The sequence below is a fragment of the Bos indicus genome, chromosome 7 (assembly GCF_029378745.1).
Source record: "Bos indicus isolate NIAB-ARS_2022 breed Sahiwal x Tharparkar chromosome 7, NIAB-ARS_B.indTharparkar_mat_pri_1.0, whole genome shotgun sequence".
In the NCBI taxonomy this organism is placed as follows: Eukaryota; Metazoa; Chordata; class Mammalia; order Artiodactyla; family Bovidae; genus Bos; species Bos indicus.
Window position 1 is genome coordinate 38,474,677 of NC_091766.1, and position 26,931 is coordinate 38,501,607.

Consider the following 26,931-nt stretch of genomic DNA (forward strand, 5'->3'; position numbering starts at 1 on the left):
ATCTTAAGAAGCCATAGCAAGGAAATAGAAAATAGAAAATAAAAATGCAAAGAGAGTTTTCCAGAATTTGTTGCATGCAGCTTCAGATGCTCAGTGTAGTTGAATACAACGTGGAGTTTTGAATAAGGTATGAAAAGAAAGCAAATAATGGACACTAGGATAAAAATTTGTGAAATTTTGAACAAAATCTGTAGTTAATAATGTTGTACATGTTAATTTCCTATTTTTGTTTGTTTTTACAAAGCATAGTATTTCTTTAGGTTCTCAGAATTGAATTAGAAATGTCAAGCCTCATTCAAAAAATGTTTTTAAATCACTAAGAAGATAAGCTTTCTAGACTTTTAGGTGTAATACTTGATGCCAAAATACATGAAATTATATCAAAGTTTTGAGTGAATATAAATTAGAAATCTCGCATTCAGATTAAGTCAAACAAATGGAATGAATGTCATAAAATTTTTTGCTAGACAATAACTCATTTTTTCCAAAATACATGTTATACATATTGTGTATATATATATGTATACACATATATATATATGCGCATACACCCACATAAAAGCTTTTCTATTATGCTTATAAAGACTTAAGAAAGAAAATTTTTTTAAAAAGGATGGAGAAATTGGAAAACATGCTGAATGAAATAGTAGCACTGATTTTGAAATAGAAGAAGTAAAATAAACTAGATAAAAGTAAAAATCATCATAGAGTGTACTTGTTTTTAAACATGACTGCTCATTAGAAACACATCTGGAGCTTTGGAGAAAAAAGTAATTCCAGGGCATTTGTATTCTTCAAGAAATTCCAAGATAATTTTGATATCCATCTGGATTTTAAAAAGTGATTACAGGTTTTTCTATAAAATGGTAGTTTAGTCTTAAAGAATTCTAGTATTTTTTGTTGACTGTTATTATTTTTTGTTGACTGTCATGGTTTCTTTTAGATATTGGTGTTCTCTTGTAGATCACTGAGTTTCCTGAATACAGTTGTTTTGAGTTCTTTGATAATTCATAGATCTCTGTTACTTTATGATTAGTTTCTGGAGATCTATTTTGATTCTTTGGGATGTGTTTCCTTGTTTCTTCGTATATTTCATAATCCCTCCTCCCCCTACCCCCCTGCCCCTATTTTCATGCATTTGAATTTGATTAAACAGCCACTTTTCTGAGTCTTTACAGAGATGCTTCATATAGGGGAAGGCATACCAATCATCTTGGCTAGAGATTCTGGGGACCTCTGGAGTCCTTTTTGTAGAATGGGTTTGTGTGGGCTTGTGTGTGTAGTTTCCTAATCAGAGAGGTTTGTCTATTTCTTTTTCAGGAGTTTGCAATCTCTTGCTTCATCTTGTGTTTTTCTGCAGTACTGCAAGTTAGTTGTTGCTATTGCAACAAGATTTCTCACTGTCTTTAATTCTCAGCAGCTCCCAGGTATCTAAAGAAGCCAGCTCTCTGTTAGCTCCCACAAGCAGGCCAAACAGGTACTAGTCCCTTGGGCAATTTTCTAAAAACCCAGATTTCCAAATGCTCCCTCTTTTACCTCCCTTTGTAGAGAGAAGCCAGGATTTTAGTACTTTCTCCCAGTCTTACCAATCTGGCCCCTGTCTATGTCACTATAGCCCCTCTGGTTCCACAACATGTTGTTCCCTCTCTCCCTTATTTGTAGTGCCTCCAAGAGTCCAAACTATGTGACTTCTGTTGGGTTCCCAGTCAGATTAGACAGAAACGCAAAAACTTCAATGTTGGACACCTCCAACATTCAGCTTTAAGGGGGAGCTCAATTGTGCTTGCTTTCGGAGTGGCAGTCTCAGGTAAAGTGGATTGGCTCTTTTAATCCATTTCAGTGCTGTTTTTCATGGGTTTGTACTTGCCCTGGGGTACTGTAACTTCCTAACTGATTCTGCCTTCCTGCCGTACAAGTTTTGAGGAACTGCCAGAATGTTTTGCAAAGGTGTCTACCTCTACATATGCACCTATTTAACAAAGCTGTCCTGGTTGGTGTCAAGTGCTATCTCATTACTGTGGTTTTGATTTGCATTTCCCTGACGACTGACAATATTGAACATCTTTTTTTATATGTTTTTTGATCAGTTAAAATGTTTATTGGGCTGTTTGTCTCTATTATTAAATTGTAAGAATTCTTTACATGGTCTATATATAAGTCCACTATTAGGTATGATTTGCACATATTTTCTCATATTTTATGGGTCACCATTTATATTCTTAATCATATATTTTGAAGCAAAGACATTCTTAATTTTGACAAAGTCTGATTTGCCTATTTTTTCTTTGGTTCGTTGTGCTTTTGGTGTCATAGCTAAGTAACCATTGCTTAATCCAGTTGTCTCAGCACAATTTGTGGAGAAGGGTATTCTTTCCCCATTGAATGGTCCTGGCACCCTCTTTGAAAATCTTTTGACCATAAATGTGATGGTTTATTTCTGGACTCTCAATTCTTTTTTATTAATATATATGTCTAACTATATGCCAGTACCACAAATTCTTAATCTTTTAGTAATTAATTATTGTAGTTCTGAAATCAGAAAGTGCAAGTCTTCCAACTTTATCCCTTTTCAAGACTATTTTGATTCTTCTGGATTTTTACATTTCTGTATTTATTTTAGGAGCTTCCTATCATTTCTACCAAAAAGCCAGCTGGGATTTTGATAGAGGTTGTGCTGAATCATAGGTCAGTTTGAGCAGTGTTGGCATTGTGACAATGTTAGGTTTTCCAACCTATGAACAAGAGATGGCATTTCATTAATTTAGGTCATCTTTGATTTCTTTCAACAATATTTTGTAGTTTTCAGTGTACAACTCTTGCACTTCTTCTGTTCATTTTATCCCTTAATATTTATATCCTTTTTTGGTGCTATTATAAATAAGATTATTTTCTTAGTTTCATTCTTGGATTTCTCATTGCTAGTATGAGTATTGTACAAGTATTGTACAAGTACAATATAGTTGACTTAAAAAATTTTTTTTACTTATTTTTTTAATTGAAGGATAGTTGCTTTACAGAATTGTTGGTTTCTGCCAAACATCAACATGAATCAGACATAGGTGTACATATGTACCCTCCCTTTTTGAAGCTCTCTCCCACTTTCCTCCCCATCCCACCCCTCTAGGTTGTTACAGAGCTCCAGTTTGAGTTCCCACAGTTGACTTTTATATATTGATCTTATGTGTTGCAACCTTGCTGAACTTTTTTTAAAAGCTCTAATCATTTTATTCTGAATTCCTTAGGATTTCCTGTGGTTCCCTAGTAACTCGCATGGTAAAGCATGTGCCTGCAATGCAGGAGACCCGGGTTCGATCCCCGGGTCAGGAGGATCCCCTGGAGAAGGAAATGGCAACCCACTCCAGTATTCTTGCCTAGAGAATTTCATGGACAGAGGAGCCTGGCAGGCTATAGTCCATGGGGTTGCAATGTCTTCAGCCAAAAGAGATTGTTTTGTTTCATCCTTTCTAATCTGGGTACATTTTGTTTCTTTGTCTTGCCTAGTTGCCCTAGCTTAATCCTTCAGTGCATTGTTGAGGACAAGTAGAGTGAACAGACATTCTTGTGTTACTCCTGATGTTAGGGAGGAAAGCTTCTGGGATTTCAGCATTTAACTATGATATTTATTTACTGGGATTTTGATACACAGCCTTTCATACTGAGAAAATTCCCTTCTATAGCTAGTTTGTCTTTCAGATTTTTTTTGTGTGCTTACTGAGATGATTATTCCTGTTTATTTCGTTTAATATGACCTATTAACTTTCTTATGGGGGCTTGAATTTTCCTGTCCATCAGACTGTAAACCGACAGGAGGATCAGTCACAATTTCTCAAGGACTTGTCCTCTCTCCTGCTCCCCTTCTACTTGGTGCTGAAGCACCTTTCCTTGTGGTCTCCTGGGGATTGGGATACAGTTTACTTCTGTTTCACTGTAACTCTGAGGATAGAGTCTTTTGGGCCCCAAGTTTAGTCTCCTTTAAACTCCTGCCTCCCAACGGGGTTGCCAAGAAGTCCTCAGGACAAAATCAGTTTCAGTGCTTTCCTTATTTCCGTGGGCTATTACTTTCCATTGGATTTTGGTTTATAATTCTTTACAGTTTAGTCAGTTTTTACTTTGTTTAAGATAGATTTTTAAACATATTTACGCAGTATTTGTATTTACTTTCAACAGGTGATTTGGGCTGAGTAACTTGCCATTATTATGAACAGTTGTTTATATTTTTGCCTCCCCCGCCCCCTTTAAATTCTTTTTCCTCTGAGATCCCAGAACCAGAGAAGTAGAGGATTTAAAAATCTGTATTGGTGGATTGATGTTGCTGTTAGTATTCTAGTTTCTTGGAAAATACCAGTGTTTTGAAGAAAAGATCTAAACTTACTCAGGGTAAAGTTTACGTTCTACAAAAGTCACACACTTTTTAAGTGTGCAAGCAACTGTTTTTTAGTAAATTTACTGAGTTGTACAAATATCCCTATAAATCAGTTTTTGAATATTTATAGCATTTCTGTGGAGAAGGCAATGGCATCCCACTCCGGTACTCTTGCCTGGAAAATCCAATGGACGGAGAAGCCTGGTAGGCTGCAGTCCATGGGGTCGCTAAGAGTCAGATACGACTGAGCGACTTCACTTTCACTTTTCACTTTCATGCATTGGAGAAGGAAATGGCAACCCACTCCAGTGTTCTTGCCTAGAGAATCCCAGGGACAGGAGAGCCTGGTGGGCTGCCGTCTATGGGGTCACACAGAGTCGGACACGACTGAAGTGACTTAGCAGTAGCAGCAGTAGCAGCAGCATTTCTGTAAGATACATCATAGTTAGCCCCTGTTCCTATTCCTAGTCCCAGGCAACCACTTGTCTACTCTCTTATCTCTATAGATTTGCTCTTTCTGGACATTTTATATTAATGGAATTATACAATGCATGATCTTTTTGTCTTTGTTTTTTCATTTAATATAATGTTTCTGTGGATTACTAATATTGTGGCATGTAGCAATATCTTACTCATTTTGGCAGTGTACCCAGGATTACCCATGTCCCTGATGTCATATTTCTCATTTCCAGCGTGTTCCTCACTTTGAACATCCTACCTTGCACTCGGGGACTCCCACAACAAGCGTGCCCCATGTCCTGTGCATGCTGGGCACCTCATCTTTCTCTGCACCTGCCAAGAAAATCCCACATTCAGGGTGCCCCATGCCTAAAACACCCCTACTTTATAACTTTCTATGTCTTGAGAACCCTATATTCTGTGCACCTAGCACCTGGGCACCCGGGCCGCAGATATGGATGGCTCTGCTTACCTGTTCCCTGCTTTCCAACGCTTGCCCTCTTTTTGTTGTGCCCAGTGTCTTGGGCCCCCATGCTGACTGCCCTGGGTGCTGTACCCTAGTTTACCCCAGTGCTTGCTAAGCCTGTGACCTTTTCTTTTGTGTTCCTTTTATTAAGAGAACACCCATATTGCCACATTAAAATGAGGCAGGAATAACATTCTCTGAAGTCACCGTAATATGAAGTACTCCTGGCCCCTTGAGTAGATTGTATCCAGCATTCTGTAGGCATTAGCCTCTGCTCCCAAAGAGTTTATGGTATAGTAAAATGATTCTTGTTGTTGTTCAGTCGCTAAGTCTTGTCTGACCCTTTGCCACCCCATGGACTGCAGCATGCCAGGCTTTGCTGTCCTTAACAATCTCCCCAAATTTGTGCAAATTCCTGTCCATTGAGTCAGTGATGCTGTCTAACTGTCTCATCCTCTGCAGTACGAAAAATAAAGTGATTACAACGTGTGAAGTATATTAAGACTAGGATAAAGTTTTATAGGGAAATTATAATAGATACTTGTTTCACTGTTAATTCAAAGAGAAATGGTATGGTACTTTGATATTTTGGTTATAAAACATGGCAAGAGCTATTTTTTTAAAGCAGGTACCCAGAATTCTATATCTTATCTTTTCTGTTGGGGTACATGCCATACATTTTAAAATGTTATATTGGCATACATTTAATGGTATATGGATAACTATTTTTTTGATGTTTCTAAAGTGAAACTCATCACAACTGTGATAGAAAGTACGTGTGAAATGCTTTTGAAATTCATGTTGTAGTACTGATTGGGTAAATATTCTATCTGGATATTCATCAAATATTCTGCATAATCCAGCGAGAAGTTGTTGTTTAGTCACTAAGTTGTGTGATTCTTCTGCAGCTCTATGGACTATAGCTCACCAGGCTCCTCTGTCCATGGGATTTCCCAGGCAAGAACACTGGAGTGGGTTGCCACTTCCTTCTCTAGGGGATCTTCCCAACCCAGGGATCAAACCCATGTCTCTTGCTTTGGCAGGCAGATTCTTTACCGTTGAACTACCTGGGAACCCCCTTAAGAGAGATGCTACGTGGTGTTCTTTGTGAACTTGCCTGATTTAGAATCTGTATTGTATTATTAGCTCTGTTGCTGTAGGACGCTGTGTGCTCTGCTGTGCCTAGTTGCTCAGTCATGTCTGACTCTCTGCGACCCCATGGACTGCGGCCTGGCAGGCTCCTCTGTCCCTGGGATTCTCCAGGCAAGCATGCTGGAGTGGGTGGGCATGCCCTCCTCCAGGGATGAAACCCAGGGATGAAACCCAGGTCTCCCGAATTGCAGGTGGATTCTTTACCATCTGAGTCACCAGGGAAGCTGCTATAGGACTAGTTTCAGTTTAATTTGCTTGAGATTAGGAGGGCTGTTTGTGGATAGAGCAACAAAGGTCTTCCTTCCTCCCAATTTTTGCATAAGATAAACCATAGCAAATCATTTTTACCCTCCTGGAGCTTAAATCATGGTGTTTTTTGTGAATTTCCTATTTCTCTTCCTTTGGGAATGCAGAGATGGTTATAATGAAAACATTGGGTTTCTCTCTAACTTTTTGTTTAATACTGAACTTGTGCCTCTTGTTTTAGCTGTGCGATCAGAGAAGAAACGCCTTAGGAAGCCAAGCAAGTGGCTTCTGGAATATACAGAAGAATATGATCAGATATTTGCTCCTAAGAAAAAACAAAAGAAGACACAGGAACAGGTGCACAAGGTATATTCCAACATTTCAACAATGTTTTATCAGTCCTTTTAGGATACTGCAATTTTGCCTTCAATATCATGTTTCATCTTAACGGGACAATAGTTTCGTTAACTGGAATCTTGTTTTGTAGTTTTTTATTTCCAGTTTCTGGTATAGTATTTAGCATATACAGAAAAGGTATAAATGATTCTACATACTATGTGTATATAGTGTGTGTATGTATATTTTCCCCTTTTGCTTTTGAAATGATTTTAATGATTTAGAAGTATTACTGTGATAAAATATTTAGTAAAAAATAATACAAATAATATAAAAATAATAGCTTGATCCTGATTCTGTCAACAAATGTTACAGTATCTATTTGCTTTATTTTTCACTTGAATTGCTTGAAACTCAAAATATTTTAAAGTAAATAGGAGATATTTTGCAGAGAAGGCAATGGCACCCCACTCCAGTACTCTTGCCTGGAAAATCCCATGGACAGAGGAACCTGGTAGGCTGCAGTCCATGGGGTCACGAAGAGTCGGACACGACTGAGTGACTTCACTTTCTCTTTTCACTTTCATGCATTGGAGAAGGAAATGGCAACCCACTCCAGTGTTCTTGCCTAGAGAATCCCAGGGACGGGGGAGCCTGGTGGGCTGCCGTCTATGGGGTCACACAGAGTCGGACACGACTGAAGTGACTTAGCAGCAGTAGCAGCAGAAGAGATATTTTGACTCTGTTTCCCTAGGTAATATGCACCTCTAAAAATCTAATGACAAATCCTTATTCAGATTTCTCCAGTTATTTCCTAACCTTTACATTTAATTTATCTGAAACAAGATCCAGTCCAGGGCTACACTTTATATCTTACTGTTGTATTTCTTAAATCACTTTAAATCCGGGACAGTCCCCGCTTTCATGACCCTATGTAAGTGATGAGAGTGACATATTAAGAGTATCTGCCTTCTCATTTTGCTTCTAGGTTCCCTGTTAAGTGGTGGTTTTAACTAATATTTTGATAGATTCAAGTTAAACATTTTGGCTAGATTACATCATAGCTGTTGCATGACATTGGAAAGTATTTAACCTCCACTAGCTCAAAATGGTGATTAACTGATGTCTGTGGTTTGAGTTATGCTTCACCTCTTTTGATCAAGCAACACTACATGTATAATTAATTTGACTCCAACAGAATATCCTGTTTCCCATCAGCTATTTCCCTGATTTTTTAAATCAATTATAATTCCTTGTCTATATCAATAATTTCATTTGAGGTTATAAAATTGAAGACTTTCAGATTTTATTATTTCTTCTGCTTATATTATCTGGCAATCTCATTTTATAGTATAGAAATGGGTATGTTTCTTTCCCATTAATGTATCAGTTCAACGTTAGAAGTTTATTATTAGCTGCTTTTATTGATGACACATTAGGGAATCTTTTGGAGAAGGAAATGGCCAACCCACTCCAGTATCTTTGCCAGGAGAATTACATGGACAGGAGCCTGGCGGGCTACAGTCCATGGGGTCTCAAAGAGTCGGACACGGCAGAGAAACTAACACTTTCAGTTTAGGGAATCTTTTTTGTCTTTTTTTAGATCATCACTATGGCCTTAATGAATTTTTATAGCTTTAGTGTTTCTCAGTCTCTGTGATGTTGTATGATGTGCTTTGGAAACGAACCAAGATCATTCTGTCGTCCCTGAGATCATTTTGTCGTTTTTGTTGTATCTGTCAATGACGTTTTTACCCTTTAAAATTATAGTGAAATATATATATATAACATAAAATTGATCATTTTACCCTTTTTTCCTCCCAATTTTTGCCTATTTTTGTTCTTGGCTGTGCTGGCTCTTCTTTGCTGCACGTGGGCTTTCTCTAGTTGTGGCACGTAATGGGTGCACTTCGTTGTGGTGCACAGACTCCTCATGGTGGTAGCTTGTCTCGTGCAGCGTAGGCTCTAGGCGTGCCAGCCTCAGTAGTGCAGTGTGCGGCCTCGAAAACACAGGCTCAGTAGTGTTGTCAGCGGGCTCAGTTGCTCTGTGTCATGTGGAATCTTCCCAGACCTGGGATTGAACCTGTGTCTCCTGCACTGGCAGATTCTTATCCAACTGTGCCACCGGGGAAGTCCCTGACCATTTTTTAAGTGTAAAATTCTGTGGCATTAAGTATGCCATCATTGTCTTTGGAACTTTTTCATGTTCCCAAACTGAAACTCAGTACCTGTTAAAATGTTTCCACTTCCCCCTTCCTTTAACCCCTGGCAACCACCATTCTATTTTTTTGTCCTGTGAATTTTCCTATTTACAGAATTCACCTCATACAATATTTGTCCTTTTGTGTCTGCTCATCTCAGTTAATGTTATGTCTTCAGGTTTCTCCCATTTGTAGCATGTGTCAGGATTTCATTCCTTTATAAGTGCATTATTCTTTTTAACCCTTAAACCACAACACTTTTGGCCTATGGATTGCCCGTTTATCTTTTGTTCTTAGGTAAGTTCCCGCTGTGAAGAGGAAAGCCTTTTAGCCCGATGTCGATCTAGTGCTCAGAACAAACAGGTGGATGAGAATTCTTTGATTTCAACCAAAGAAGAGCCTCCAGTTCTTGAAAGGGAGGCTCCATTTTTGGAAGGGCCCTTGGCTCAGTCAGAACTTGGAGGTGGACATGCTGAGTTGCCACAGCTGACCTTATCTGTACCTGTGGCTCCGGAAGTCTCTCCACGGCCTGCCCTTGAGTCTGAGGAATTGCTAGTTAAACCACCAGGTAAGATGGGGATGGGTCTCAGTATGTAAGTGGGTATACTTGGAGGACGCAGGAGATTTTAGTATATTTTGATGGAAAGCCAGTAGTGTATCTGTGTACAACAAACTATCCATTTTGATCTTGGGAAATTCTAATAGTATTGGCTAATGGATACAGCTACTGATCATAAATTGGTGGTGTACTGTCAGGAAGACATATTAAAAAAAAAAAAACTAGGCACCTTATACTGTTACTGCTCTTCATAATTGTTGATCAACCACAGTGTGAATCAGCACTCAGACTAGGATTCTGGGGAAGAGCACTGCATACTCGTTGAGTAAACACATAAAAATTATACTTCAGATACTGATTTTACCAATCTTTGTGTTACTTGGGAAGGTGTTTTTAATTTTATATATTTTTTAATACTGACTATTGAGTATTGTAGTCAGCCAAGGAAAATTCTGCATGTAACTTTCTTAAATTCCCAAGAATTGCTTGTGATGTTATTCTTTAGAAAGGTGTCCAGTTGTGCAGAATCAAACAAGACAGAATCAAAAAGAATAATAAAGATGGTCAGCAGTTCATTCCCCATTATGCGCCAAACTGTTATTTGGCTGTTTTATATAATTCTTAAGAGCAGTCCTATATAGTAAATAAGTGTCTCTACTTATTTAGGAACAGAACAAAAGTTCTACTTTTGGTCCATTTATGCCCAGAATTCTGGCTCTGTTGAATTCACTTCTCTTTTTTTTTTTTTTTTAAACCACCAGTTGATTACTCTAAAGGCAGTTCTGCCCTTTCGATTTCTCCCTTAGTTCATTTGTGTATATACACACACATTGACATAAGAACAGCCTCACATTAGTTTGTGTCTATATTCAGAACTATTTTCTTATTTTGTTTTACATTAACTAGTATTTTAGAATAAATAAATTTTTACCCTGTCTCTTCCCAGAATATCATGAGAAAAACAAAAAAATAGGATGACTAATTTTTGCATGATATATAGGTTTTTTAAGAAATCAGCTTGTGCCCAGTTTCTAAATCATCTAATGAAAAGATACATGCATTTCAGGAAATTATGAAAGTAAGCGTCAGAGAAAACCAACTAAGAAACTTCTTGAATCCAATGATTTAGACCCTGGATTTATGCCCAAGAAAGGGGATCTTGGCCTTACTAAAAAGGTATGTTAATTTTAGTCAATTCTAAAATAGGGTTGCATCCAGGAAATAGGGGATTTTAAAAACAAATCTTTTAGTAATACCTATAACATCAATGCACATGTACATAGAAATTCTAGAATGTCAGAATATATATGGTTGATCTGAGTGATTCTACATTAAAAGACCATTTTGCATTTGCATGGACATATGTACCTGTTGGTTTTAGATTTTCTTTTCAAGTGAAAATGAAAAAAGCCTTTACAGTTGAGTAAAGTTTGCATTTGTTGTAATCTCTCTTCTGGGCTCAAAACCTCTTACCTGATTTCTACTTCACTTCTGTCTCTACAAGCCACTGTAAGTTAATGCCATTGCATTCACTGTCTGTGTAATACCTCAGAGAAGACCCTGTTCAACTATATTCCAGGCAGAAACATTTCATCTTCAGTTTTGTGAACTTGGTTCCCATTAGCCAAGAAGGCATAATTCTATAGTAGTTAGAAATAGAAAATTATTTTCTAATTCTATAATGGATGATAACTGGATATTGATTTCTTAGGATATATCCTGTTCTTTTTGTATTTGAGGAAAAAGTATATGTTAAAGTTTCAGTTGTAGGATGCACAGATTTCCTGTTTTTAAATATATATATATATTTATTTGGTTGCATTTGGTCTTACAATAGTTATGGCACACAGGATCTTTCATTATGGTGGACAGACACTCTAGTGTTTGCACTTGGGCTCAGTGCTTATGGCGTCCATTGCTCTGTGGCATGTAGGATCTTAGTTCTCTGACCAGAAATCGAATTTGCATCCCCTGCACTGCAAGGAGATTCTTAACCACTGGACCACCAGGGAAACCGCCAGATTTCTTGTTTTTAGAAATTCTTTTTCCTTAAAGAAAAAATGTAAGATTGTAATCAAGTCATAAATAAATTGAGTTTCTGGAATTCTTTTCTTAGCCCTGGCAAACTTCTAATCTTTAATCCTATATTAAGTCCCCTTGTTTTTGTTAGTCACCCACCAGTAAATGTAAAGTTTATTTGTATTTTTATTAATATATTATTTTAAAAAGTCATTTTATGTACTTTAGTTTTTCTTCTCAAAGCAATCTTATGTGACATGGACTTTTCAGTTTTTCTTAGGTTCATCTCCTGCCCTCTGCATTTTCTCTGCAGTTTGTGCAACCTTCAGTGACAATATGTCTCCAACTCACTACCTCTTGTTGTTCCTTATACTCTAGTAAGGCTGAGAACATCTCCTGCAGTGCTTTCTCTCCTGACTTGTATTATTCAAATCATAGCCACTTTGCAAGATTGTTGGAAAAGGGCCAGGGAAACTGGGATTTAGTTGAGCATGGAAGTGACTTTTGCAGTCAGATGATAGATTTAATAGGTGAGTCATGGGAGGCCTGTTGTCTTACTGCTAGAAGTGTGGCACTGCAAATATCAAAAGCAAGTAAGAATTCAGGCGAGTTAAGTGAATGATCCCCTCCTCCCATTTTGTGCTAAGCTGCTTCAGTCATGTCCAACTCTGTGTGACCCTGTGCAGTGCAGCCTACCAGGTTCCTCTGTCCATGGGATTCTCCAAGCAGGAATACTGGAGTGGGTTACCATTTCCTTCTCCAGGGGGTTGGTCTTCCTGACCCAGGGATTGAACCTGTGTCTCTTACATCTCCTGCCTTGACAGGCAGGTTCTTTACCACTGCTGCCATCTGGGAAGCTCCACGGAGCTATATTTGACATACCTAAGTTAATGATTTGAAGAAATAAGATGAAATTCGAATCCTCAGTTTTGAGGTTTTGAGACTGTGTTACTTAAAAAATAGTGTTAATTTGTTGTATAATAACTGTAAATGGAGACCTTTAAAATTGTATTTTAAAAAAGTTAATCTGTGTAACCTTGCTCTGTCCAAAGTAGGTTTCTAATCTGAAATTTAAGAGGATAAAAAGCATGATTTAGTTGGAACTTCCTTGGCTGTCCAGTGGTTAAGAGAGTCCTCACTTCTACTTCAGGGGGCAGAAAACACATGGTTTAGTTGATGTGTGTGTGTGTGTGCTCACTTGCTCAGTTGTGTCCTTCTCTTTGTGATCCTATGGACTGTAGCCTGCCAGGCTCTTCTGTTCATTGGATTTCCCAGGCAAGAATACTGGAGTGGGTTGCCATTTTCTACTCCAGGGGATCTTCCTGACCCAAGGATCAAACCAGTGTTCTTCTGCATTTCCTGGTGGAACCTTTTTCCACTGTTCCACCTTGGATGCTGATATAGTTAATACACTTAATTTTAATAAGCGAATGTGTCCCAGAACTCTTGAGATTTAATTTACACCAATAAAATGCACAGATCTTAATTGTTTGATGTCAGTTGATAGACAGTTGAATATACCATGTAAGTACCAGCCAAACTAAGTATGCTATATAAATCCACTACCCCCAGAAGTTCTCTTGTGCCCCCTTTCATTAATTATCCATTCTCGTCTCTTCGAGAGGCAAAACTTTCTAACTTCTGTTACCATAGGTTAGTTTTGCTTGTTCTTAAAGTTTTGGTTGCGCTGGGTCGTCATTGCTGCAGGTGGGCTTTCTCTGGTTGTGGTGTGCAGGCCTCTTGTGATGGCTTCTCTTGTTGCAGAATATGGGCTCTCGAATGCATGGACTTCCATAGTTGCAGATTACAGCCTCAATAGTTGTCGCAAATGGGCCTCGTTGCCTCGTGGTCTGTGGAATCTTTCTGGAGTAGGGATCGAACTTGTGTCCCCTGCATTAGCAGGCAGATTCTTAACCCCCAGACCATCAGGGAAATCCAGTTTTGCTTGTTCTTAAATGTCATATATTTTGTTTTGTTTTTGTTAGCTGGCTACTTTTATTCAACACACTTATTTGAGATCCATCCACAAAGTTGCTATTTCAGTAGTTCATTTCCTTTTATTGCTGGGTAGTAGTTCAAGTACAGTTTGCTTGTCGTTTTTCCTGTTGAGGCACATTTGTGTTTTCATTTTGGGGCTATTAATCATAAGGCTGATATGAATATACTCAGAATCTTTTTGTATACACATATTTTCATTTTCCTTGGTGTTGTAAATACTTAGGGTTGGGAATGCTGGCCCATAAATGTTTTCCTTTTAAAGAAAATGCCAAACACTTCTCCAAAGTGCTTGTGCAACTTCACATTCCCACCAGCGGTATATCAAAGTTCTGATTGCTCCACATCTTTAACAGCGTTTTGTTTACTGGTCTTTTTAAAGTTTAGCCATTGTAGTGGATGTGAAATGATACCTAATTATGGTTTTAATTTGTATTCTCTAGTGACTAATGATTTTGAGCCCCTTATTATGTGCTTACTGTCCATAACAACTATTCAAGCACACATATTTTTGGTTGGGCTGTTCAGCTTTTTTATAGTTGCCTTTTTAGAAGTACTTTTTGTATTTGGAATATGAGTCTGTTGTCAGGTATATATACTGTAAATATTTTTTCCCAGTCTGATGGTTGCCTGTTCATTTTTAAGTTGTATCTTTCATGAAAAGGAATTTTTAAAGTTTTTTTTTATGATTTATATTTTGTGTTTATTTTAAGAAATCTTTGCTTACCACATCAACACAAAGATGTACTTGTTATGATTTCTTTCGGGATTTTATGATTTTGATTTTATGTGTAGATCTTCATTTTTTAAAAAAAATAATTGATTAATGACTTTATTCAATAGATTTCTGTGAAGAGTGAAGAATAAGGGATAATACTTGTATTAATTTGGCTGCCATGACAAAGCAACACAGGCCAGGCGGCTTACACAACATTAATTTTTGCACAACTCTGGAGGCCAGAGTCTGGGATCAAGGTTTCAGCAGAATTCCTTTCTTCTAAGGTCTCTCTCCGTAGCTTGTAGACGTCCGTCTTCCTCCCTGGGGGCATCACGTGGTTTCCCCTTTGTGTGTCTATGTTCTAAGCTCTTCTTATGAGGACACTAGTCCTTTCCTGCTCAGTAGAGCAGCAAGGGTATGAACAGTGAGAAATGAAGGAGAGTCTGGGGGAGTGAAGTCCATTGTTACCGTAGGGTCCCAGGCTGACCCTCATGTAGGTTATTGGAACCAGGACCCAGGTACCCAGAGAGCTGGGAGGAGGGGGCCTGGAGCAACTCATTTCCTGTCACCGTGTTCCCCCACAGGTCCCTGCTGGGCAGCATCCACTTCCTGCCCCTGGTCTTCCTGAAGGTACCCCTGCTCCTGGGCATGCTTGGTGTTGTCCTCTGGGTCAACAGGCCTCTGAGGAGATCTGGGGGAAGTCCCAGGAAAATTGGTAGCCCCCATGCTCTTCAATGTCTTGTCCAGAGAGAAAGACCGATAAAAGTTAGAGGTTCCATTGTAGTAGGACTTCAGTCTTGCCCAGTTCCAAGGAAGGCAGAGCGGGTGCCATCAATAATCAAAATGGGAAACAGTCTTTTTTTCTTTTTCTTTTTTTAGTTTTATTTATTTATTTATTTATTTACTTTACAATATTGCGTTGGTTTTGCCGTACATTGACATGAATCCGCCGGGACACGGTCTTTTTCAAATTCTTCTACCTGGGTTGAGCATGTCCTGCTCTGAGAGGCTAAGACAGTCATCTTTTTCTGATATCATACACTCATTCCTTCACTCACTCATACTCATACACATGGTCTCAGGGGAAGGTTCGGGGATTCATCTCTGTAGTTTGAATAAGAATGAAGGGGATCCTGGGACCTCCATTGACCAGCAACATGATGCCTGGAAGAAGAGTCCTTATCTGGGTCAGTGGTCACTTTAACTCAGACCCCAGGGTCCACTTTGATTCTCTCAGCCCCACACCAGTAAGTGTCTGCATTGTTTTGCCTGAGCTCCTGCAGGTGTATTGAGAAGCCGGAGCTAGTGTGTTGAATGAAAACTGCAGATTATAGAATGAAACAGTGCCATTTGCAGCAGCATGCTTGGACCTAGAGATGATGATACTAAGTGAAGTAAACAAGAGAAAGACAAATATCATATGGTATCACTTACATGTGCAATCTAAAAAAAAATGATACAAATGAACATATAAAAAACAGACGCAGAGACAAAGAAAATAAACTTATAGTTACCAAGGGGGAAAGGAGAGGGAGGAATAAATTAGGAGTTTGCGATTAACATATACACACTACCATATATAAAATAGATAGCCAACAAAGACCTACTGTATAGCACAGGGAACTCAACTCAATATTTTGTATTACTAATAACCTATAAGGGAAAAGATTCTGAAAAAAGTTATGTGTTGTATACAACTGAATCACTTTGCTATATACCTGAAATTAATACAACATTTGTAAATCAACTATACTTCAATTAAAAAATTAATTAAAAAAAGAGTTTGAAAACCCCAAAATAAAAAAAGAATATGCAGATGATGACCCGTTGAATGAGGAGGTACAAGCCACTCACATCCAAAAATCCCACTTGGGAAGTGAAGCCCATGAGGTCATTTTGTTTGAAGCTGTTGTTGTTTAGTCCTTAAGTCATGTCCAGCTCTTTGCAACACCATGGACTGTAGCCCACCAGGCTCCTCTCGTCTTTGGATTTCCCAGGCAGGAATACTGGAGTGGGTTGCCATTTCTTTCTCCAGGGTAGATCTTCGTTTTTTGAGATGGAGTTTTGAAGTGCATATCCAATTGTTTTAGTACCATTAGTTAAAAACCTCTATTGCTATCCAATTATTTTTCATATTTTTGGTTTCTTTAAGCATTAAATATAATTAATGACCCTGTCACTGTTGAATTTTTAGTTTTTTGGTAGGGAGATAGGAATCAGGTTTGGTGTTAGAACAAGTGAAAATTAGAATTGTTGGTGATGGTTAGACCCAGACTCTGGAGAAAAGTGACCTCTAAGTCAATTCTACTGTCTGACCTAGTCAACTTCACAGTTAAATTCCTGGCTACTCCAAACTGTATTTTGAAACCATCAGGTTGAAACCATGATTCAGCTCAATCTTGGGACTACGTCATGGCTTAACAGTCAGGCCACATCTTTCCTATAAATGGATCAGTCGGTGGCTCAGAGAAAGAGGTAGTCTATTGTGGTATTGGTACCTTAAGAGTGCACTGACTTAATACATATCCATACCAGGCTACACATAAAATAAATGGAATCTTTCATGTACTCTCTAAGGCACTTACAGAGTTCTGTGGTCTTTTTTATTACAAGCAGAGCAAATGGATTTTTATTCACATAGTGTGATTTGTGTGTATGTACCTTGTTATTTATATTTTAACTTAACAAAGTTGTTGATATCAGACATGAGAATATTTTCTGTATTGTTCTCTGACTATAGTTTTGGGAACATTCTGATTTTTTTTTGTACCACAACTTTTGGGTTAGTGTTAAAAAACGAAGTATAAATCAATTATCAAAGTAATATAAATGGTAATTTTCTTTAAATTATGTAATCTCTTTTATGTGTTTCTCTATTGGTGTTTTATTCCTTTTAACTAGATAACTAACATTAGCTCTTTGATTTTATTTGACTTTATAAGACTGATTTACACTGAACATGACGAAAGTTATATTCTTATAGTTTATTAATGTATATAAGAAGCGTTCAGAAATTCACAGCTGCATTTTATGTTGTTTTGACCTCAAACTCTGGGAACTTCATAGCAAGAATAACGTCTGTTAAATTTGCTTTTGTGGCCACTAAATTTTTACAGTCATGATGAAGAACATTATTCTTGTAGGAGAAGACATTTTCTTGGAATAGAACTAATTGATACAGGCATTAGTAGTAGGGGAATAAAATGCATAGTAAATTATTCTTGATGTTTAAGGTTGGCTTTTTTTTTTTTTTTTGGCCATGCTGCATGGCTTGCAGAATCCTATTAATAGTTCCCCAACCAGGGACCCTTGGCAGTGAAAGCATGGAGTCCCAACCACTAGATTGCCAGGGAATTCACAATATTTTAAGTGTTTTGTTTTTAGTTTCTGTGTTGTTTTAATTTATATTTCTTAATGTACAGCAACTTGAATTAGAAGGACTTTCCATGATACAAACTTTATGTTTAGATTTCACCAAGTAAATAAGTCTGTAAAATCCAGTGGCCGTAAGTATAATATTAGGAAGGTAGATTTTTAAAAACAGAGTGGCGTGGAATAGAATTGAGCTGGTGGGTATATGAGTACATACTTTTTCACTCCCACTTCAATTAGAACAGTGTTCTGCATATGCTCTAAACACTGGAAATCTCTGAGTACACCAGTGTCCTGTGTGTGTGTCCCGCCCAGCCAGTGCCTGTCTGCCCCATGTGATGTTCCTGAGTTTTAGAGCATTTAAAAAATCTGATGCTTTTACTCACAAAGTTTCTTTATTATTGTACTGTTCCTTTAATTGTCCAAAATACCTAAGATTCTATATCTATGTCAATAGGCAGTCCCACTTTTGGCACATAATGTAAAGGATTTAATTTCTACTCCTGTGTAAAACATGATGCACTTTACTTATTTACAGTGTTATGAAGCTGGTCACTTGGAGAATGACATTAATGAATCATGTGCTGCACCTCGTTCTAAAGAGTTTGGTGGAGGTGAGTATCTTGAGATTTAAAAAGTGTATTACAGAAATAACTGTGAAGTTGGCTAATGAGAACAGTGAGATTGCAAGTTCTAAGACTTGTTTGCTCAATATGTGCTTCAAATAACACTAGGAAATTGTATGCATTTCCATCTTTATGTTGAAATTAGTTAAATGTTATTAGAATTATATTAGCGTTAAGGAAATGTTAGGAATAGCAGAGAAAAATCAGTTCCTGTTCTTACTAGATAATTCTCTATACTGCATCATTCATTACTTTCTTGGCTTTGATTCAGTTCTTATTTCTGTAGAATAGAAATAGAGAATTTGAGTTAAGGGGAAATTGCAAATCATCTTAAGTCTTTTATAGTCTTATATTCTTTTATCACACCCGTGACCTTGGTCAGAGAAGAGTTTAAACATTTGAGCCTAGTCTATTATAGTTGCATCCTAAGGCCTTGGGAATCTTCTGGATTAAATTTAAATCTATTTCCTGGAACTTCTGTTTGGTCACCTTGTTTCTGCCCACAGGAAGAATTGACAGTGCTTCATTCAATAACAGATGAAATAATAATAGTTATAGTATCTACCAGGTTCTTTGCTTAAGGACTGTTATCATTAATCCGTCTAAGGCATTACAAGAATTGGGATATTATCTATATTATCCCTATTTGTAGAAGAAACATGAAGATGAAAGAGGCTGGCAGAGTTGGGATATTCAAATCTGACCAAAGTTATTGCCACACTACTGTCTCGTTATCCACTCTGTATTTTCTTTTTTCTCCATTCGAATTCTTTCTACCCCTTTGATCATGTTGTCTGCCAGTGCCATGTATTAATGTGTCATCCCTGAAATATTAGCCTATATTTGAGCACAGTACATCAGATATGGTCTATCAGCAAAAGGTATTATGGGGAGATTGTATTTTTTGTGGTCTTCAGTGTACACTTCTGTAAATGTGATCTGTGATTATTAAGTTTTTCAGCAAGTAAGTTTAGCAGTATATTAACTTATTTTAACCCTGTATGCAGCTATAATATAGGGTGGTGAATTTGTTTCTTTGATTTAAAACAAAAAGTACCTTCAAAATGATATCTGCTCTTTCCATATACACTTGTACTTCAGCTTTTTGTAAAATCTACTGCCCGTACGTAATCCTTTGTAAGTTTCATCTAAGTGTTTTCATTGTGAGAAATTTGAACCTTTATTCTGCTACCATATTGACTCTTCCTTTTTAGTCTAGTCTGACAGCTACTTTGATAGCAGAGCTTCTCCATCTCGATCAGGCAGTTCAAGAAGAGAACCCTAAAGCAGTCTTCCAAAGTCCAACCTTCACATTGGTATCTAGCCTAAATATCCAGGAACATTTTACAAAATACCTCTTTAGAGTCCTCCTAATGTTTCTATAACAGAAAGTTGAAATATGTAGAATATAAATTGAAGGAGAGTCTAGACCATTTTCTAAATATGTCAGACTAGGCATTTATTTTACCCTGTTGGATGGTCGAGGTTATAATACCACTGCATGAATATATCCTTTTGGCTGATAGATGTATTGGTTGGGGTACGGAGGTGTTCTTCTCTCCTCCTGTAAGCCACATCTTATGTATTTCAATTTTTTATCTTAATCCTTAACTCAGAGAGTGATATACTTTATTGTCTTTAATCTTGGAGGCCTGGTTTTAGTTATCTTTACCTGACTACTAAATGCATTTCCTCCCTATCTGAATGATATTAAAGTCCTTTCTGGAATTAGAAAGTCTTTCATATCAATCATATAAAATGAAATTGCTTTAATAATCTATACATTTACTGTTTAATCTGTATGAAACAGAACATATATATACACCCATACATACATACTTCCCTGTACCTCAGATGCTAAAGCGTCTGCCTACAATGTGGGAGACCCAGGTTCGATCCCTGGGTCAGGAAGATCCTCTGGAGAAGGAAATGGCAACCCACTCCAGTATTCTTGCCTGGAAAATCCAATGGATGGGGAACCTGGTAGGCTACAGTCCATGGGGTCGCAAAGAGTCAGACACGACTGAGCGACTTCACTTCATACATACATATATATGTATGTGTATAGCCATTTCCCCAGCTACATATATACTAATGGGTAAGTCTCTTTTTTTTTTCTCTTCCCCTGTTTTCCTCATCTACAAAGTCAGAGAATTAAAATTAAGGTTGGTTTTCACTCTTGACATTCCATAATTCTAGGAGATATCTTTAGTTGAGATTAGAAGTTCTTAGACATGTACATTATCAGCCATCAGGTAACACCTGTTGTCCTATCCTAGGCACCACCAAGCTGTTTGATAAACCAAGGAAGCGAAAACGACAGAGGCATGCTACAGCCAAGTTGCATTGTAAAAAAGTGAAAAATGACATCTCATCAAAAGAAACTCCAAACTCTGAGGTATTACTCAGTTCTTCATCTTTTGACCTTCCATAGTGAAGCTTCTTTTCACAGTAGAGTCCATACCCCTCTTTCCCTTGAGTTTACCTGAAAATAGTATTCTATTGTTAGTAGTGATAAGGAATACTGGAGAAAAGGAGAACCTGATTCTAGTAGAAGTAAGTCAAAACACATATGGTACCTGTGGGCATGACCTTTTTAAAAGATCACACCTCATGCTCTAAATGTCAGATGAAATACATAATTTGTTTCATCATGAAGTAAAATTGTTCTAAAACCAGAGAGCACCAATACCAAGAAAATACATGATCCAAATGAACTTGGATATTGCCCTTTAAACGTTGAGACTGCTACAATTAAGGGAAAAACTCATTTGCTTATATATTGAAACTGCCAACTACTTAATTTAGAGTAATGTTTGTAAACGGTGACTTTTAGGAAACAGAAGTTTAAAGCCATTTCCTTACAGAGCATCACTGAAGTCATTGATGCTATCCCTCACTTTCCAATTCAGGTTAAGAGAGAATTAGAACAAGTCAGGTCAGCATCACACATGGTGCAGAGCATTTCTTTCCAGGACAATATGAATAGAATGCCCAAGGGGGGCATTATTTAGGAAATACTGATCTTGGAAGGACAAATAAGTAATCAAATAAACTTAAGAATGTTTTCTCTCCCTTAGTGAAACCTTAAAATGGAACAGCTCAAAAAGTTCCAGTGGAACAGCCTCAGAGCAGTTAGTGGCAGGGCATGAGGCGCCCACTACCCGCCCAATCACAGCAGGGTTAGAACTAACATTGCATGCAGTCCGCCCGCGTGATTGGCTGAACATCTGTAAGTGCTTAATGGATAGACAAATAGCAGCCCAGAGGGAGGGGGTCAGATGGCGGAGACATCAATAATACAGATGTGGGATGTTATTTTTTTCTCTGCAAGGGAGAACTGATGACACACAGGACAGCTGCAAGCCCCAAGGAGACTGTTGAGGAGGGTGTAGAAAACGACCATGGAATGCCTGCATCTAAAAAGCTGCAGGGGGAACGAGGAGGTGGAGCCGCACTCAAGGAGAATGTCTGTCAGGTAGAGAATGTTTGCCAACTTGCATTTTGATTGCATGCTTATCTTTTAAGAGAAATCGTTGTCTCCCATCTCTTGATGACTTAGTCATGGTTAGAATAAAAATTTTCTGCGATGATTCCAGTGGAATTACTTATCTTCTTTAAGGCTTTAACTCTGCTCTCTCCCCACAAAAAGAGAAGTAAAATAGTGTTGTCCCTGGGTAGATAACATAAAGTTAGATCTGAGGTGGCAGAGACTCTGTGGTTGCTCAGCCAGAGGTAATTTTGCTGCACTCATGGTGTAAGAATCTTTGGGTTTCTAGGGAATTTTTCAAGGAGAATTGTCACTTTGAGATCTTCTTGGTCTGTTTTGTTTTGTTTGCGTAAGGAGTTATTACTACTTTAGCGAACCTACAGTTTGTATTTCTGTTTAATAAGCATACAGTGTTTTTGTTATATGTTAAGTGTTTTTACATTCACTTTTTGAATACTGCATCATTTAGGTATCATAACAATCTCATAAGATTTTGTTATCATCATTTTTGTTGTTCAGTTGCCACGCCATCTCCGACTATTTCCAACCCCATCAACTGTAGCATACAGACTGCAGTATCCTTCACTGTCTCCCAGAGTTTGCTCAAATTCATGTCCATTGAGTCAGTGATGCCATCCAACCATCTCTTCCTCTGCTGCCCTCTTCTCTTTTTGCCTTCAGTCTTTCCCAGCATCAGGGTCTTTTCCAGTGAGTCAGCTCTTCACATCAAATGGTCAGAGTATTGGAGCTTCAGCATCAGTACTTCCAGTGAATATTCAGGATAGATTTTTTGTAGGATTGAGTCCTTGCAGTCCAAGGGACTCTCAAGAGTCTTCTCTGGCACCATAATTCAAAAGCATCAATTCTTTAGCGCTCAGCCTTCTTTATGGTCCAGCTCTCACATCCGTACATGACTACTGGAAAGACCATAGCTTTGACTATATGGACCTTTGTTGGCAAAGTGATGTCTTTGCTTTTTAATACACTGTATAAGGAAATTGAGGCACTGGGTGTTAAATAGCTTGCTTGTAGTCACTTTGTGAAGCTAGGATTCAAACCCATATTGCCTGGATTTGAGCCTTAACTGCTATGTTGTCTTGCTTTTCTGTGAAATGTGATGCTATAATGTCAAATGCCTTTATCTTACTTGGGAATAGAGTCAATTAAATGGATGCTTTGGTAATATATTCTCTTTTCACAGTCTTAATTTACCCTTGTAAATGCATTAAAACTTGCATATAGAAAGTTGAAAATATTAGTGTCTTTTTTCCTAATTGAAACTTCTAAAAAATAAAACTACTCCAGGTATAAAATATTATTATTATGGCCAATATAATTTCAACTCAGTTTGTCTCTTGTTGATTATATTCAGTCCTGCTCGTGGTGTTAGTCCTCAGAGACTTAAGCCCACCAAAATTGTCATATAATATAAGGTATCATGACCCTGTGGTCCTGGTTTGTTTGGATCAGTCTTTGTTTCAGTCTGTTGTGCTTGTATAACTTATTTATTGACAGCACCTTCTTTCATGTTCTGGTGTCCCAATTGGAAAGATGAATTACATGGTCATCCCAATTAAAGGATTAGTCTGTAATATATGGTTAATTTGAAAAATCTATCCTTCAGTACATAGTATACTTGAAGTTTTCCTGTTTGAGTGATGAAGGTGGATTTGTATGAATAGTAGATGATGGGAGGGCCAAACGTGATACTGGCTCAGGATCTTTTGCGGTTCCCCTTTTAATTCCTGGCTGTCTCTAGCCCTTTATTCCCAAAGCTTTTCTCGTTGCTTGCTTATTTAAACTTTGATGTTAGGTGGCCAAGACCTGTTCTGTTTCTTTCGGTTCTTGAAAATGTTAGACTTGCCTAGCCATCTTTCCCTTTTTCTTGTCTTACAAAATAAGTATAAGACTTTTTTCATGTTTAGCATTTTTCTGCTGATATTACTATAGGGAAACAAGTGGAAAATCACTATGGGGGAAAATATTTAAAGGTGTAACAAATATTGGGAATTTCCAGAATTTTAATAACTCTTTAAATGTTTTCAAAGCAACAAAGTCAGATTTTTATTTCCTAAGATTCTATCATCATTCACACCCTGTTTTAGATGAGATTAATTTAGAAAGGTGATCTCTCTCATACAGGTTCTTGATGTATCTCAAGGGTTGTTCAGATGTCAACCAGAGCCCTTCTGGACTGTTGTGACCCCAACCCAACTGGGCAGTATTTCTTGCTTGAATGATTGCAGTAGCCTCTTTGATTATCTCTGCTTTCCCCCCTTCAATTAATTTTTCATGTAGTCATAGGGACCTGTGCTTAGATAAATACCTATCTTCAACCTTCCCTTGGTATAGCTCTCATTATAATGACACACCTTTGTAACTATAATAAAATCTGAAACTCTGTGCAATAATCTATAAGACCACACAGCCAGGCTCTTGTTTGTCTTTTTCTCATTTCTACCACTTCTAACTTTTGTTTGCTTTTGTCCAATGATGTTGACTTTGTGATTCATAAGCATGCAATGGTTTTTCTTATCTGTGGGCTTTCTGTACTTTCTGTCATTTTGGTCTCTTCATATCACATGGCTGACTTATTCAGAGGCCAGTCTAAGAGGCCAATCCTAACCACTTAGTCCAAATTTGCTATTTGAATTCTACCCAGATACTTATTTTCTGATATTTTTGTTTATTCATTTACTTGTATCTTCGTATCCTTAGAATGTAAGGATGATGGGAGCCAGGACCTTGTTGTTCCTGGCATAAAGGAGGTAATTAAATACTAGCTGAATGAATGGTGGTATTTTTTGTTTCTGCCAGAGCTGCTTCTTAATTTTTGCTTTAATGAAGACTTTCTGCTTGGGATTTTTAAAACCTTTCTCTATAGACAGATCTGTTTTCTTTTTCCTAACAGAACTGTGAGAAACTGGGTGAGCTGCTATTATGTGAGGCTCAGTGCTGTGGGGCTTTCCACTTGGAGTGCCTTGGATTAACTGAAATGCCCAGAGGAAAGTTTATCTGCAATGAATGTCGCACAGGTAAAGTAGATAGGTCTTCTTCCAGGGAAGTTTTGAGCTTTAAGTTTTTTAGGAAAAAATTGTTTATTAGAGACACTTTTTTTGTGGTAATACTTAACTAATTCCTACAGACACAGAGATAGGTGCTCTGTGGTCTTTGCCCTCCAGAGAACTCAAAGTGAATAATGAATGTGTAGCATCACGTAATGCAAACAGTGTTGTGAACATTAAAGTGCTGTGTGATGAAGATGCATAGTGCCAGGGAAGAAGGTGTCTGAGTTTGGCTTAAAGAGAGAAATAGAAATTGGTCTGTGGAGGAGAAGGATGGAAGGTCCAGTAAATAACATGTAAACTATTTGGGGAATAGATAACATAGTTCAGTATGTTTGGAGTTCTAGGGAGGAGGTGAGGCATAGGGAGTGATGAGGAGGACTTCTGGGTTACTGATATTTTATGTTTCTTGATCTGACTGGTAAGAAGTGTATTCACTTCATGATTATTTGTGAACTTAAACAATTTTATTAATGTATAATTAACAAAGTGCACAAATTGTTTAACAAAAAAATGAGAAAGCTGTTTTGTGAGAGTTACAAGATATATATATCGGGTCAGTAAGTAGGAGTAGTCAGATGAGACCCCACAGCTGTGCTAAAGAGATGGCTCTTTTTTCAGCATTATGAGATGTTACAGTATGAAAATAGGGCTGATAATAAAGATCTTATAAGTCATTAAAACTGTAGGTGTGCATGATGTCATGCAAATAGAAAGCATCTGTAGTATGAGAAGAGGGCTAATAACAGTACCTGGAGATATCCACTTAAATGTGGCTACTGAGGAACTAGTCAAAAAAGAATATCCGTAGAGAGGCAGACATGTCAGATAGACCAAGGAGGTTCTGGAGTGAAAAGGAGATCTGTTTTTGGAAGCAAGAGAGAGTGCCTTACTGAACCAGACTGAAAGATGAATGGGTAGCAGTGTACACTGTGTATTACAGAAACTTAACTTCATTGAGAAAAGGAGCTGAAGGTAGGATGTTTTAGGGTCAGGAGGAAGAACATCTTTAGTAGAATGAAGGTTGAGAATTATGTAGGGAAATAAATTTCCATAATAGGAGGGGCAATTATTGATGGAGTACAGTCACAGAGACAGGAGAGGATAGTCTTGAAGAGATGAAAAGATTAAAGAGGAATGTACAGTGTAATTATGAGGAAGACAGACATTTTCCTTGACATGGTGAGAGTGGTGGGGAAGGTTTTGTAACTTTGTAACTTGAAGGAAAGAGTATAGGTTTAGACTAGCCCTTGTGGAAAATAAGAGACAGAATTAACTGGTGTCTGTAAGTAGATGGCTATGTCAGATTGAGTTGTTTCATCTTTCTGCCACCACTTTCAGCAGTATAGGAACAAAAGTTGGAAGACAAGATAGTTGTGGGGTAATTTTGCCTTCTGCATAGTTGGGCTTTTGATCATTTTGTGCCATATGGTGCCATCTAGCCCTGTAAATGAAATTTAGAAACAAATTTTAGGTATGTGCATATCTCTGTTATCCTTATCTTGTTAGAAAGATCTTTTTTTTTTTTTTTTTCTAATTTTGTTTTAACTTTCATTTTATATTGGAGTGTAGTTGACTAACAATGTTGTATTAGTTTCAGGTGTACAGCACAGTGATTCACTTGTATCTATTTTTTTAAAATTCTTTTCCCATTTAGGTTACAAGTATTGAGCAGAGCTCCCTATACTATACAGTAGGTCCTTGTTGGTTATGTATTTCAGATATTGTACTCTATACATGTCTATCTCAAACTCTCTAATTATCCCTACCCCACTGGTAACCATAAGTTTTTTTCTCTTAAGTCTATGAGTCTGTTGTGTAAATAAATTCACTTGTATTTTTTTCAAGATTCTGTGTATAAACA

General features: G+C 37.6%; 1 protein-coding gene across 8 annotated transcripts in view; it reads left to right on the forward strand.

Annotated features, from left to right (window-relative positions):
- The window catches only part of NSD1 (nuclear receptor binding SET domain protein 1), a 153,366-nt gene that overhangs the window by 84,059 nt on the left and 42,376 nt on the right, over positions 1 to 26,931 (forward strand). For all 8 annotated transcript variants that reach the window (XM_070793315.1, XM_070793318.1, XM_070793314.1 and 5 more), the window contains 7 exons: positions 6,928 to 7,052; positions 9,521 to 9,791; positions 10,849 to 10,958; positions 18,425 to 18,500; positions 20,792 to 20,910; positions 21,847 to 21,990; positions 24,914 to 25,037. In XM_070793315.1, the coding sequence (XP_070649416.1) occupies positions 6,928 to 7,052; positions 9,521 to 9,791; positions 10,849 to 10,958; positions 18,425 to 18,500; positions 20,792 to 20,910; positions 21,847 to 21,990; positions 24,914 to 25,037 (969 nt within the window). The remainder of the gene's footprint in view (positions 1 to 6,927; positions 7,053 to 9,520; positions 9,792 to 10,848; positions 10,959 to 18,424; positions 18,501 to 20,791; positions 20,911 to 21,846; positions 21,991 to 24,913; positions 25,038 to 26,931) is intronic.